Consider the following 14,117-nt stretch of genomic DNA (forward strand, 5'->3'; position numbering starts at 1 on the left):
TTTAGAGCCGTACAAAAACCTCCTCCTTGAAAAGACACACATCATTGGTCCACTGGACACAAAACTAAGGGTCTTGTTATATGACATCACCAAGTACAACCACTTTACTAACTCAGAAATAATGGTTACAAACTAGTTTCATAACCCTCCTAACATCCCATGTCTACAAATATCCTCCTGATCAGAAAGATACAGGTGAAATAGTCCCATTGAGGATGAATAATCCATATCATGTCAACATTTTATCATGTGTGAAGCAAAAATGGTTGTATGCCTCAATGCTTGGTTGACCAACCAGACACACACAGCTGGCCAACACATCCGTGGAGCAGTATTGGGTGTGTAAGTGCATGACTGTGTGTGACAGAGAGAGAGCCCTGTGAAACAGAAACTTAGATTTCCATGTCCCCTCTCCCAGAATAGAACAGTACACTCCCCAGATGTTCCCCCATCCTGACACGACACCAGCGCTAGACCAGAGGAGGTCAAAGATCAAAGTCAGAGGTTAGATGTCAATCACAGGTCATTTTATAGGTCACTGCACTGATCTTGTGTGGTGTGCACAGGAAGAGGTTGGACACAGGTCGTCAGCCAGACTGGTAAAGGTCAAAGATTAAAAAGGTCAGATGTCAGTTCCCCAGGGAAGAAAATCAGTCCAACCACAACATGCCACCAAACTGCCTGTCACTGTCAGCTTTTTGTTTTCTTGACAAAGAGACTAGTTGACAGGAGCACCATTTTCTGAGGTCATTCAAGTAGTACCCCTAAAATGGCATGAGGAAGTATTAGATAACTAGTGATCTACATCTGAAGATTCATCATGATTTCATCAGGAATCAGCACTGAGCCAGTTTCATTGAGAATTTATCAGGAATCAGCGCCAGATGGAAGTCCTTTATCCCAGTCCCAGCCTCTATGCCAGAAAGTTTAGGGCATTACAGCACATTACCATTCCTTAAATCACTGGAGTCTAAAGCCTTGTATTTTCCCTGTGTCCCGTAGCTAGGAGATCTTTCACAACGTTACTTTCATTCAGAAAAGCTTCATAGTGGTTATGAAGATGGACAAACATTATTGTCGTCGCGTCATGTTGAGCTTGTTGATTTTCGGCTGTGTAGCCTACACAAACACAAATTAACCAAAATGTTATCGTCAAGTAAATGAGCGACAAAACAAGTGTGAAACAAGCGTCACTACATACCCAGGTTCGATCCCAGGCTGTGTCACAACCGACCGGGAGTCCCATAGGGCGGCGCACAATTGGCCAAGTGTCTTCTGGGTTAGGGGAGGGTTTGGCCAAATCTCTGTTGGTGTTCTGACAAGTGCCAATCAGAGTCAACACAAAGAAACATCCCTATTGGATCTAATGGCAGTATTTTATCGAAGTACAGAGATAACATCGTTGACTTTTCCCCAGAATGCAACCACCCCCGGGCATTTCCACAGCACATGCTGAAAAGTACCAAGGTCCCCTTTGGTGCAGAACTCAGATAATGGTGATGGACTAATACCCATGTGAAGTCTTTTTTGAGGTGTTAGATCGGTTCTATGGAAAAAAAAAAAATATGAATTGGTGATTGGGGTTTCTAGATGATCCAAATATATTTTTCCATACTGTCTCCCAATTCATTTGTCTGTCAGCAAGTATAAAATCATTTTCCAATACAGTGGATAGACATAATGGCTTTTGGCTGCAAGAATTAATTGACTATAGATATCAGAAACAACTCCTTTTGAGGGGCGCCTGTCCGTTGGAAGTTTGACCAATGGGTGTACTGCTAGTTCTGCTCCCCAGGGGACCCCATAGGCTGGGTGGATAGGCGGAGTTGAAGGTAAAGACAAAATGATGAGCCTGGGACATTAAAACACTGGTGGATTTTCTGGAAACTGAGGAGTCCATTCACATTGAATATGTCTTTGAAAGTATAAACACCCTTCTTAGACCAAGAATCTGATATAAATGGGAATTCTTAGTGTGTAAGAAACATTTAAGATTAGATCTCATATTCTTCTCTGTAGCTTTCCACACATTTACTGAGTATGCTATAATGGGTCCAAACAATAATTCCACCTGATGCTTTTGTTGTCTGATGTTGTATAATTAATCTGTGGTCACTGTGGTATAAATTATTGGAGACAGGTGCAGGAATATGTAACAGGGGATTTTAATACTCCACCCAAAAATACAACATGCCATGAAAAGGCACGGGGACGAAGCCCAAAACAAACACATATACAAAAACCCAGGGATGTAACCCAAACAGAAGAGCGAGTTTAAACCTTTTATAAATACAGGGGAAGAGACCCGTGATAACAATACACGGGATGAGACCCGTAATAACGAGTGCACAATACACGCAGCACGAAAGAATAAACAAAGCACAGGTACTCACAAGACCAACAGACATGGGAACAATAACCCACAAGACAATGGTGAACAGAGGGCACATATATACAATTACTAATCAGGGGAATTGGAATCAGGTGTGCGTAATGAGACAGTTCAGTGATGCCTAGAGGCCGGTGACGTAGACCTCCGGAGCTGCTGCACAGAATGAGCAGCAGTACCGGGGGAATCCGTGACAGTCTCCTTCTCCCCCAAATTAACTTCTTTATGACAGAGTCAAGTTTAGACCAATAGTCTATAGGAGGAAGCAGTGGTAACATGGAACTCATAAAATTGATACGAGGGAGGACATTCATTTTAATCATTGAGATTCTAGCATGCAAAGAAGTGGCCATAGCAGACCATCTTTTTATGGCTTTTTTGATATTCTCAATGGTTTCTAAGCAGTTCTTCCTGAATGTAGTGTCAATAGATTGGGATATGGTAATGCCTAAGTAGGTGGTTTGTTTCTTCCCTGGAATCATGGGTGGTAGTTGAACACTTCCCATAGCTGAGTTAAGAGGTAGTGGAGCTGATTTAGACCAGTTGATCTTGTAACCAGACCATGTTTAATGTTTAATGGTGTGAAAATAGACATTATTGGCTGGAGGGATTTTTGAGCAGGTGTAACATAGAGCAGCAGTGAGTCATCTGAATACAGAGAAATTACTTGTTCAGTTTATTTGGTTTTTATGTGTGAGGAAGCAGCATTTTCACGTATGCTTTGTGGCAGCGGTTCAAGAGAGAGAGCAAATGTCACGTTCCTGACCTATTTCTGTTAGTTTGTTGTATGTGTTAGTTGGTCAGGACGTGAGTTTGGGTGGGCATTCTATGTTTTCTGTTTCTATGTTGGTTTAAGGGTTGCCTGGTATGGCTCTTAATCAGAGGCAGGTGTTTTGCGTTTTCCTCTAATTGAGAGTCATATTTAGGTAGGTTGTTTCACAGTGTTCGTTGTGGGTGGTTGTCTCCTGTGTCAGTGTTTGTCGCACCATACGGGACTGTTCGGTATGTTTGTACATCGTCATTTTTGTGTAGTCTATTTTCCCTGTTCGTGCGTTCCTCGTGATTTATTGTAAGTTCGTATGTCTAGGTTTGTCTACACATTCGTTTTGTTATTTTGTTAGTTAATTCAAGTCTAGTTCGTTTTCTGTCTTAGTTATTTTGTCGTGTCTTAATTAAATCATGTCATTTCACAACGCTGCGCCTTGGTTCAATCACTACTCCTCCTCTTCGGATGAAGAGGATTACCGTTACAGCAAATAGCAAAGGGGATGCGGGACAACCTTGTTCACATCCTGGTTGTAAGATAAATGGATTCGAATGGGAAGTACCAGTAGATATACATCCTGGTTGTATGGTAAATGGATTAGAATGGGTAGTACCTGTAGATATACATCCTGGTTCTATGATAAATAGATTAGAATGGGTAGTGCCTGTAGATATACATCCTGGTTGTATGATAAATGGATTAGAATGGGTAGTACCAGTAGATATACATCCTGGTTGTATGATAAATGGATTAGAATGGGTAGTGCCTGTAGATATACATCCTGGTTGTATGATAAATGGATTAGAATGGGTAGTGCCTGTAGATATACATCCTGGTTGTATGATAAATGGATTAGAATGGGTAGTGCCTGTAGATATACATCCTGGTTGTATGATAAATAGATTAGAATGGGTAGTACCAGTAGATATAACAGAAGAAAGATTCACATACATGGTGCAAATCATTTGTATAAATCTTGCCCCAAACAAATGTTCAAGAACAAGCCATACATATTCCCACTCTAAGCGGTCCAAGGCTTTCTCTGTATCTAATGATAACTCAGCACACGGGGTATCCAGATTGGAAGCCTCAGCAACCACAAGAAACATCCCGTTTATGTTATCGGCTGCCTGACGACCTTAATAAACCCTGTTTGTTCAGGATGTATGAACTTGTTCATAATGTTCTCTATGTATGTTCTCTTAATATCAAACATTAATATTAAGGGTTTAGAAATCCGTGGCTTAAAAACGAAGTTGTCATTGTATGCTGATGATTCATGTTTTCTTTCAAAACCACAACTAGAGTCTCTCCACGGCCTCTTGGAGGATCTAGATACCTTTGCTATCCTCTCTGGATTAAAACCAAATTATGATAAATGTACCATATTACGTATTGGATAACTAAATAAAATGCACATTTTACATTGCCATGTAGTTTACCAATTAAATGGTCTGACGGAGATGTGGACATACTCGGTATACAAATCCCAAAAGAAAGAAATGATCTCACTCCAATACATTTTTATAGAAAGTTAGCAAAAATAGATAAGATCTTGCTACCATGGAAAGGAAAATACCTGTCTATTTGTGGAAAAATCCCCCTGATTAACTCTAGTCATATCACAGTTGACCTATTTGCTTATGGTTTTGCCTACACCTAGTGACCTGCTTTTTAAATTATATGAACAAAAAATATTCAATTTTATTTGGAACGGCAAGCCAGATAAAATTAAAAGTGCCTATTTATTTAACGAATATAAATTCGGAGGGCAGACATTATTAAATATTAAAGCATTAGACCTTTCACTAAAGGCATCAGTCATACAAAAGTTATACTTAAATCCAAACTGGTTCTCTAGTCAATTGGTACGAATGTCTCACCCTATGTTCAAGAATGGCCTTTTTCCCCTTATTCAGATTACACCTGCTCACTTTTGGTTGTTTGAAAAGGAAATAATCTCCAAAATATTGTAACGGTTGTCCTCCTCCTCTTCGTCCGAAGAGGAGGAGTGTAGATTGGACCAAAGCGCAGCGTGGAATGTGGACATAATGAAGTTTATTAAAGTAAAGACGAAAACACTTAAACAAACTACAAAATAACAAACGACGTAGACTGACCTGAACAAGAACTTACATAAACACAAAGAACGCATGAAACAGGAACAGACTACCTAAAACGAACGAACAAACCGAAACAGTCCCGTGTGGTGCACAGACACAAACACTGAAGACAATCACCCACAAACAAAACAGTGTGAACAGCCTACCTTTATATGGTTCTCAATCAGAGGAAACGTCAAACACCTGTCCCTGATTGAGAACCATATAAGGCTAATTACCAATGACCTAAACATAGAAACACAAAACATAGAATGCCCAACTCACACCCTGACCAACTAAACACATACAAAAATAACAGAAAACAGGTCAGGAACGTGACAAATATCTTTATTTTTTAAACAAGCCTTTGAAAGTTGGTTGCAATTTCCGTTTAATCCACCTGAAAGGACGGAACAAATAGTACAACAAATATTGTGTTTAAATTCAAATATAGTAATTGATTTAAAAAAAAACTGTATTTATCGAAGAAATTTAAAATTAAAAAAAGGTATAATTTTAGTGAATGATATCATAAATAGGACTGGTGGAGTTATGTCACACATGCAGCTAACACAGACATATGGAAATGTCTGCTCTACCCAAAATTACAACCAACTAATTGCAGCATTACCACAAAAATGGAAGAGGCAAGTAGAAAGTGAAAAAAGTAAGGATCTTGTATGTCGGCCCTGTATTAAACAACATAAATGGTTAAAGAAAAGTGTGATAAATAAAAACATACACCAATTTCATTTAAGGACCAAAAAACTGACAGCTGTGCCATATAAATTGCAGAATAGTTGGGAAGAGATATTTGATGTACCCATTCCATGGCACATGGTTTATGAATTGATACGCAAAAAAACGCCGGATTCAAAACTTCAAATTTTTCAATTTAAATTACTGTACAAAATTATTGCAACCAATAGAATGTTATATATATGGGGGATACAATCTTTCCAGCTCTGCAGATTCTGCTGTGAGGAGGCAGAGTCATTAGATCATTTATTTTGGTATTGTCCATATGTAGCTCGTTTTTGGTCACAGGTCCAGGAATGGCTGAAGAATTGCAACATTTGCCTAGAACTAACGCTACAGATAGCAATACTGGGGGATTTGAAAAGCCATAGTCAATCAATCAATAATATAATAATTATTTTAGCAAAAACTTTTATTTTTAATTTACAATCTGTAGAAGCTATGAGAATAGGAAGGTTCAAATATTTTGTGAAGCATCACAGCACAGTTGAAAAGTATATGGCAAATAAAAATCCGAAATGGATGATGTTGGAAGATAGATGGGAAGGGTTGAGAGGAGCTGAAGGGTGGGACTAATAACAAGATAAACAATGTAGGGCATACGGGATCTGTGAAATGTGTATAGGTTCGGAGCTTTTGTGAAATAGCACAGTTACAAGTGGAAATCAAACTGGATGGACATCAGAAATAGAGGAAGGACTAAGAACAAACAAGAGAGAAATATTGTAAAGTAGACTGTGTCTGTAAAAGATGTGTATAAGATGTGTAAATTGAAGGTAAAAGCAGAAGTGTTTATTAGTATACTCCAATTGGAGGATTGGTGGTAGGATTTGCGGGGAATAATAATAAAGGTATATTCTTTAAAAAAGTATGTATGTCTATATAGGTATGTGTATGTATATATGTGTATATGTATGCGTACGTGTATGGATATATATATTTACCCCAAAAAATATGGGGGATTGGAAATGATGCAGACAATTACATTGGAAGCAACATTCATTCCGCAATATTAAGCTGATCCACCCCTAAAAAAAATAATAATAAATAAATAAATAAAATAAATAATGTTCTCTAGGCACATGGCTAGAACTTTGACATACATCTTCATTTCTGTTCAGATTAAGATGATTGGATGAAAATGTTCACAGTTTGTGAGGTCTTTTCCTTTCTTAGGGGTTATGGATATAATAGCTGTATTGATGTCTCTGCGGAATTGTCCTTTTTCAATAGCAATATTAAGCGATTCAAGAATAACTGGTCCTAGATCATCCCAAAAGTTGAGAATGAGTTCAGGAGGTATTCTATCAATACCAGGCCCTTTATCTTTCTTCATATTTAAAAGAGCAGCTTTCAGTTCAGATAAAGTGGTAGGTTCCTCTAATACAACTGTATCTTCTTTAGAGAGTCTGGGCAACGTAAGGTTCTCCCGGAACTGCCAACAAGCAGAAGTATCAAAGCTGTATGAGGAACTGAATGAATCTGAATAATATGCTCTAAAAGTTGTATTTATTTCTGTAGGATCAGATATCAGTCTGATCAACTGTATTGATGATCTTGTTTCAGCATGTTTAAACTGCAGTGCCAGTAAGTAGCTAGGATTCTCGCTTGAAAATAGTATTTTTGTCGCACCTATCTAGATATGAATGTCAAAAAGTGATAAAACAGCTTGCAGACCCAGTCTGTAATTCCACCATCAGCTGAACCTGATACTGTTTGACTAATAACTCTTTATTTTCTTTCTGAACCATAGACATACAATAATGATGTGTTCTCTGTCCCATTACGGTGTCTGTGAGAGCACAGGCAGTGCCATTGAGGCCATCTCCATTTTGAAGTAGTCCATTTTCTTCTTCTACTACTTTTACTGGTAAACCAACTGACAGGGTGCAAACTGTCACCTAGACTGTGTTGTTTGAACAGCTATAGAGCCAAGGTTGGCGATTTACTGCCACCTGCTGTAATGTAATGTTTCCTCGTGCGTATAATTCAATGGCTGATCTCTCCTGATGACCTGGATGGAATTATGTGATAATTCCTTAACCCATAGGAAGTACCACTCAGTTGACTACTTGAAAATGGTGGATTACCTCAAAGGCAATGTCCATGCAAAACAGTTATATCCATCTTTGGCCTCGATCATTCTTAATGGCCTGAACTGAACTTCAGCATGATGCCATTTTAGCAAAAAGGCTAGAATAGCCAGTATATAATAGCAAAACACTAGTATTGAATTAATACACTTACATGTAACCAAATGCTGTGGTCAATTACAGGCCTTCCCACAGATTTAGGTCAGCTATTTCCTCCATGTTTAAGATGATTGTGTTTATGTCATTGCATGAACAGTTTCATCATCTGTCCTGAGGAAGGGTATTTCCATAGAGGAGGTGATTTGCATTGGCAGCTCAGGCTTCAGTGCTCTGAGAGTGTTTATAGCCCTGTGAGTTTCAGACTGCAGGACTGAGATCTGTCCTGACACTTTAAGACTGCAGTGTTATCATTGTTGTGTCCAGTCTGTTGTCTTCTCAGAGCCACAGATGATGATGAACATGATGAAGATGATCTCACTGATTCCACTGCTGATCACAGTGGGGTTCCTGACTCAGGGTGAGAAACTCTCAGCAACTCTCCCTGTGGTCGACTGGTTTTAACAGGTTTTAATGGGCTTGTACATGTTTGGACATCGAAAATGTTTTCAATGCCTTTTATGTGGATTTTGAAGACAACTCAAAGCTAATTTCCCCGTTTCAATTTCAGAGTCATCTGCACAACGTGTTCTGAATCAAGCTGATGAATCAAAGTCTGTTCGTCTGGGAGAGAGTGTGTCTATCAAAGCTGTTGCAAGTTCAACTGGTATTGATGATGACATGAGCTGGTACCTGCAGAAACCTGGACAGGCTCCTAAACTCCTCATCTATAAAGTAAAAACCTTTCAGTCTGGAACACCATCTAGATTCAGTGGCAGTAGATCAGGTACTGAGTACACTCTTACAATCACTGATGTCCAAGCTGAAGATGCAGGAGATTACTATGGTATGGGTGTATATGGCGCCCCAGAGCGTTTCACACAGTGATTTAGAGTCGTACAAAAACCTCCCTCAGTCAGACTGCACAGAGACTGTACTGCTGCAGCTGGGAACTACTGCAGGTGTTGAGGAGCAACAGACTATGACATGAAACACTGGTTCGCTGAACACACAACTCAGATCCTGGTTATATGACATCACCAAGCATAAATAACCACTATTTTACCACCATACAAAACATCTGTTTAAAACTCAAAAATTATTCTCAAACACACCACATAGTTTAGTCATGATCAAAACCAACAACTATATCCTTTAACCCCCTTCCATGTCTATAACGGTCAGATGATGTGGTTCTGCTCCTGTCCCCAGGTATTCACTGTCCCAAGGGGTTCTACACACTACCCACCCTCACTCACCCCCTACCAACCTTCTAATGTCCATTTTGTTACAGAGCAGTTTAGGCCAATTTTAACAACCACAAGTCCTCAGATGTTCACCCATCCTTAACACGACACCAGACCTAAACCAGAGGAGGTTGGCCAGTGGACATCAGACACACTGGTAGAGGTCAAAGATAAAGTCTGAGGTCCGATGTAAGTCACAGGTCATTTCATACGTCAGTTTACTAGTATTGTGGTGTGGTGTGGAAAGGGTTGGGCACCGGAAGTCAGCCAGAGTGGTTGAGTTCAAAGGTCCGAAGGTCAGAGGCAGTGACGTATCACAGTCTGGCAGGCCCTCGTCAAGAGGGGGTGGAGCTACCTTCCTACAATTCTACATATTTTGCCATGGGGCAAAGAGAAAAATGTGCAGTTTTATTGGTTTTCTCATGCTATTCTACACATTGTGCCATGAGGAAGAGAGCAAATGTTGCTGTTTTAAAGCTAATTTAAAGCCAATTCTACACATACAGTGCCACACAAAAGTATTCAGACCCCTTGGATTTGCTCCTGTCAGTCGTTCTGGATCAGAGCATCTGCTAAATGACTAAAATTGAAATGTATGTATAGGGACAGAGGAAGGGTTAATCATGAAAAATGATGTCAACCCCTATTACTTCACACAGCGTGAGTCCATGTATCTTTATTATGTGATTTGTTAAGCCACATTTTACTCCTGAACTAATTTAGGCTTTCCTAAACAAAGGGGCTGTATAGTTATGCATCAATTATATTTTAGTGCAGGGCACTGTATTGCCATGTGGCAGAGAGAAATATGTGCAGTTTTATAGGTCATTTCCTGCTATTCTACACATTTTGCAATAAGGCTGGAATAATGTTTGATTTATTAAATCTAGTTTCCTGCAATCCTACACATATTTCCATGGGGCAGAGAAAAACATTTGCAGTTTCTAAACATTTTTGCCACGTGTTGTGATGTGTTTATATCCTATCTGAGGAGGGTGGGGTGACCATAGAGCTTGGTTCAAAAATATAATTGTTAAGACAAGAGGATTCTAATATCCCATAACTCCTTGCAATTCATGGGACCAGCGTTGCTAGTTAGCAACGGCGCTAGCAGTTTTCAATGGAGCTGGTCGCATGAATTAGTTTATGCTTCCACATGGAATTACTTCATTGTCTTAAACTTCCCATATTCAACCTAACCATAGAGATCCTATTAAATTACTAGAGGGGCTATGTCATTTACCCTCAAAGTTCCACAATGGGATGAAAATGGCAGCCATTGTTGTCAGGGAGAAATCAAAACCATTCTAATTGGAATGAATGATAGTAGAGGCATAATCTGGTTTTAATTATGCAGGAAAATACAAGTAAGGAATGTGATGTATCAGAAATTGTGTAATAGAATTTCTGTCAACCTAAAATATTGTCATATCATCATTAATTAATACAGTTAATTCAGTTTTTATACAAATGTTCTACATAAATAGCCTCTAAAGTATATGTAAACAAGACCATAAATGTTGAATTTGTGGTCTTCTTGGAAAGCTGTGCTATTATATGATACAATATCAGTACCTGTCAAGTCCAATCATCAACTGATTTGAGGCATTGTATTGCTATGAATTGATTGCATTTATAAATGGAACGTGGGTATATTGGCAATTAATGTGAACATAAAAAAAAAAACTTTATTTAACTAGGCAAGTCAGTTAAGAACAAATTCTTATGACGACTAAGGAACAATGGGTTAACTGCCTTGTTCAGGGGCAGAACGACAGAGTTTTACCTTGTCAGCTCGGGGATTAATACAGTCATTCCTCTTAAACTGTCTGGCTAGCTAGCTAGTAAACATATAGTGCAGATACATTCAACAAATGTATTATTTTACACAATATCTTAAACACAACTCTGGCAAACCATGATTGACCAACTCCCTGACCAAAATGGCTGACCTTGATCACTTCATAAGAATGTTCATGTCATAGAGAATGATAGAGGCCTCTAGTGGCCAAAATAACATTTTAGTAGTCAAAGTAGTCAACTGGGTGGTAATTCCTGAATGGAATTGCCCATGCTATCACACGCTACAATGGCACGAATATCAAGATGAGTCCTCTATCTGTCTGTATGGTGCATGTCCGTTCACGTGAAACTTCCCAGTCGGAACTCTTAACTGTTGATAACTCTGACAGCAACACCCAATGAAATTCACTTTTTATTACCAGCAGTCAAATTCAGTTAACCATTATGATACTAATATCTGGTGATGTTGATACTGTTCTGTCATTGCACACCTATCTATTTATTTATTTTTAAAAAGCAATAAACAGTTTGCAGGCCCAGTCTGTAATTCTACCAACAGACTGACCCTGCCACTGTTTGACAAATAACTTTTTATGCTCTGTCTGAACTAATCTTCAGCATGATGACATTTTAAAACAAGAGGGCGCCATCAAGCTGAAAATATCAGAGCCATTTATTTACTGTAGATAATAAGGCTCCAGTAAGCATCACCTGTCTCCATTGGTCTCGTCTTGGATCCCGGACATTAACATCAGAGCAACAGAATTCCAGTGGGAGGTTCATCCTGAAATCAAAACAAATTTGGGCTCAGCTTGACATAACACCCATTTGACGTAATATAATGTCTGACACATTTTTCTATTTGGTGGTGAACCTACCCTTTAATACAATATTTGGTTGTCCTCCTATAGTTGACCACTAGATTGGAATGACTCACAACAGCAAAATAATAGTAATATAAGTATCTCTCTCTCTGTTCCTTTCTTTCTCCTTCTGTGTGTCTGTCTGTCTGTCTGTTTTTCTCTCTGTCGCTCTCTCTTTTTCTCTCTGTCTCTCTCTCTCCTTCCCTTTCTCTGTTTCACACACCCAGCAGCCTATAGAGTGCTGTTTTGCATAGTTGTTGAGCCTCCCATGTCTATAATAGTGGTTCTGCTCCTGTCCCCAGATATTCACTGTCCCAAGGGGTTCTACCCACTACCCACCCTCCCTCACCCCCTACCAACCTTCTAATGTTCATTTTGTTACAGCGCAGTTTAGTCTTTAGTTCACAGATATTCACTTCCATTTATTTTAAAATACAAATCAGGGACACCTTGTTTGACATTAATACAAAGTATTTTATTTTCTTAACATCTCCAATCTAAAAGCAAAAGCAATAAAAACACACCTACAGATTTAAAGATGCAGAGTCCCAGATTGATGACCAGAGCTGAAGCTCTAGATAGATATTTAGAATGATAGAATGACAGATAGGTAGGTGTTCTCTGTGTATAGGGTGTCTACTGGGAGCAGTGGTGTGGCTCCAGTGTGTGAGTGACGGGGGCCTGGTCCTTTAGGGTGGCCTCACAGGTGACTGAGCCAGCCTTCCTCCACTGGTCAGTGGGAAGGGTGAGGCTGCTGCTCCAGCTGTAGTGACCGTCCTTCTCCAGGACCTCCAGGCTCTGGCTGCCCTGCAAGGCCCCCCCGGCCCCCAGCCTCCAACCCAGCTTCCAGCCCTCCGGGAAGCCCCTGTTGGCCAGGCACACTAGGGCCACATTCCCCTGGTCCTGCTCCTCACTGGAGGGAAGTAGGACAGTCATGGAGGGACGTACCACACCCACTAGGAGAGAAGATGAGGGGGGAAAGGAGAGATGACATGTAAGGGTTAAACTGGACAGGAAACTTGAAGAACTTTAAACTACTTTAATATGAAGAAACAAATATGTTATTTGTATTGTATAAAATAGTCTGTAAAATGGCAGGTTATCTATAAATATATATTACACACTATTTTACTTCCCTCCAATAACATCTATGAAGCGTGACCACACTTTACAGTCAGGGATGTGTTAAAGTACAATACAGAAAGAAAACTTACATGTTTACAATATAACATGTTTAATAATGCTGCTGAACTGTTTCTGTGTATTTAAAGACATCCAACATCTCAACTTATTATTTTCTATTTGCGGATATTTGGTATATTAAGTGTTTGTAATTGAATGATCATTAGAGTAGGTGGAAACATCACAAATAATCGGAATAAAATAAAATAAACATTCAAATCTATAACTATTTCTCAATAATGACTTTGTGACTTTATAAATGTTCAACTGAATGTATTATACTAATGATAAATCTCTTGTACTTACAGTCAACGATGAGTTTGGTACCGCCACCAAAAGTCCACCACAATGATACAGACTCATTGAACAGCCGTACAAAAACCTCATGCACTTTACACACACCAGTAACTCTCTACAAAACACACATTCAACCCTACCAGATTGTCTGTCAAAAATACTATATATACGTAGGTCATAACTTTCAAATGAATTTACTTTGATGTTTTAGGTTTTTCATTTTAGCTGATTTCACCCCTGACTATAAAATATAAATGTTGGAGAGGTGTAATATCTCTGACAAACTCACTAAGTACAAGAAGGCAGCAATATAGAATAGCAATACAGTATTATTGAATGAAAACACTTACATGTAACTAAATACGATGGTCAAGTGTAACTGACAGTTAGACTTACAGGTTATGTCGTTGTTTTGTGTTTGAATTGTGTAACTGACAGTTAGACTTACAGGTTATGTCGTTGTTTTGTGTTTGAACTGTTTACGTGTCCGCTGTGCGGGGAAATGATAAGACAAGCGGAA

The 14,117-nt window shown here is 39.1% G+C and overlaps 1 long non-coding RNA gene and 2 gene segments (V, D, J or C); 1 reads left to right on the forward strand and 2 right to left on the reverse strand.

The window, feature by feature from the left end:
• Nucleotides 1-8,491: 8,491 nt before the first annotated feature.
• Nucleotides 8,492-9,093, forward strand: LOC129859753 (Ig kappa chain V region 3374-like). The segment is given in 2 exon segments: nt 8,492-8,626; nt 8,777-9,093. Coding segments are annotated over 2 exon segments (387 nt in total).
• Nucleotides 9,094-10,779: 1,686 nt separating this feature from the next.
• Nucleotides 10,780-12,426, reverse strand: LOC129859763 (uncharacterized). Its single transcript, XR_008760207.1, has 2 exons — nt 12,134-12,426; nt 10,780-12,039 (listed from the first exon to the last, which is right to left on the reverse strand). It is a non-coding gene; the product is annotated as an uncharacterized LOC129859763 (long non-coding RNA).
• A 142-nt stretch (nt 12,427-12,568) lies between these two features.
• On the reverse strand, nt 12,569-14,046 carry LOC129859765 (Ig lambda-2 chain C region-like). The segment is given in 2 exon segments: nt 12,569-13,074; nt 13,994-14,046. A coding segment is annotated over 1 exon segment (300 nt).
• Nucleotides 14,047-14,117: the final 71 nt, after the last annotated feature.

This window comes from Salvelinus fontinalis, chromosome 7 (genome assembly GCF_029448725.1).
Source record: "Salvelinus fontinalis isolate EN_2023a chromosome 7, ASM2944872v1, whole genome shotgun sequence".
NCBI lineage: Eukaryota > Metazoa > Chordata > Actinopteri > Salmoniformes > Salmonidae > Salvelinus > Salvelinus fontinalis.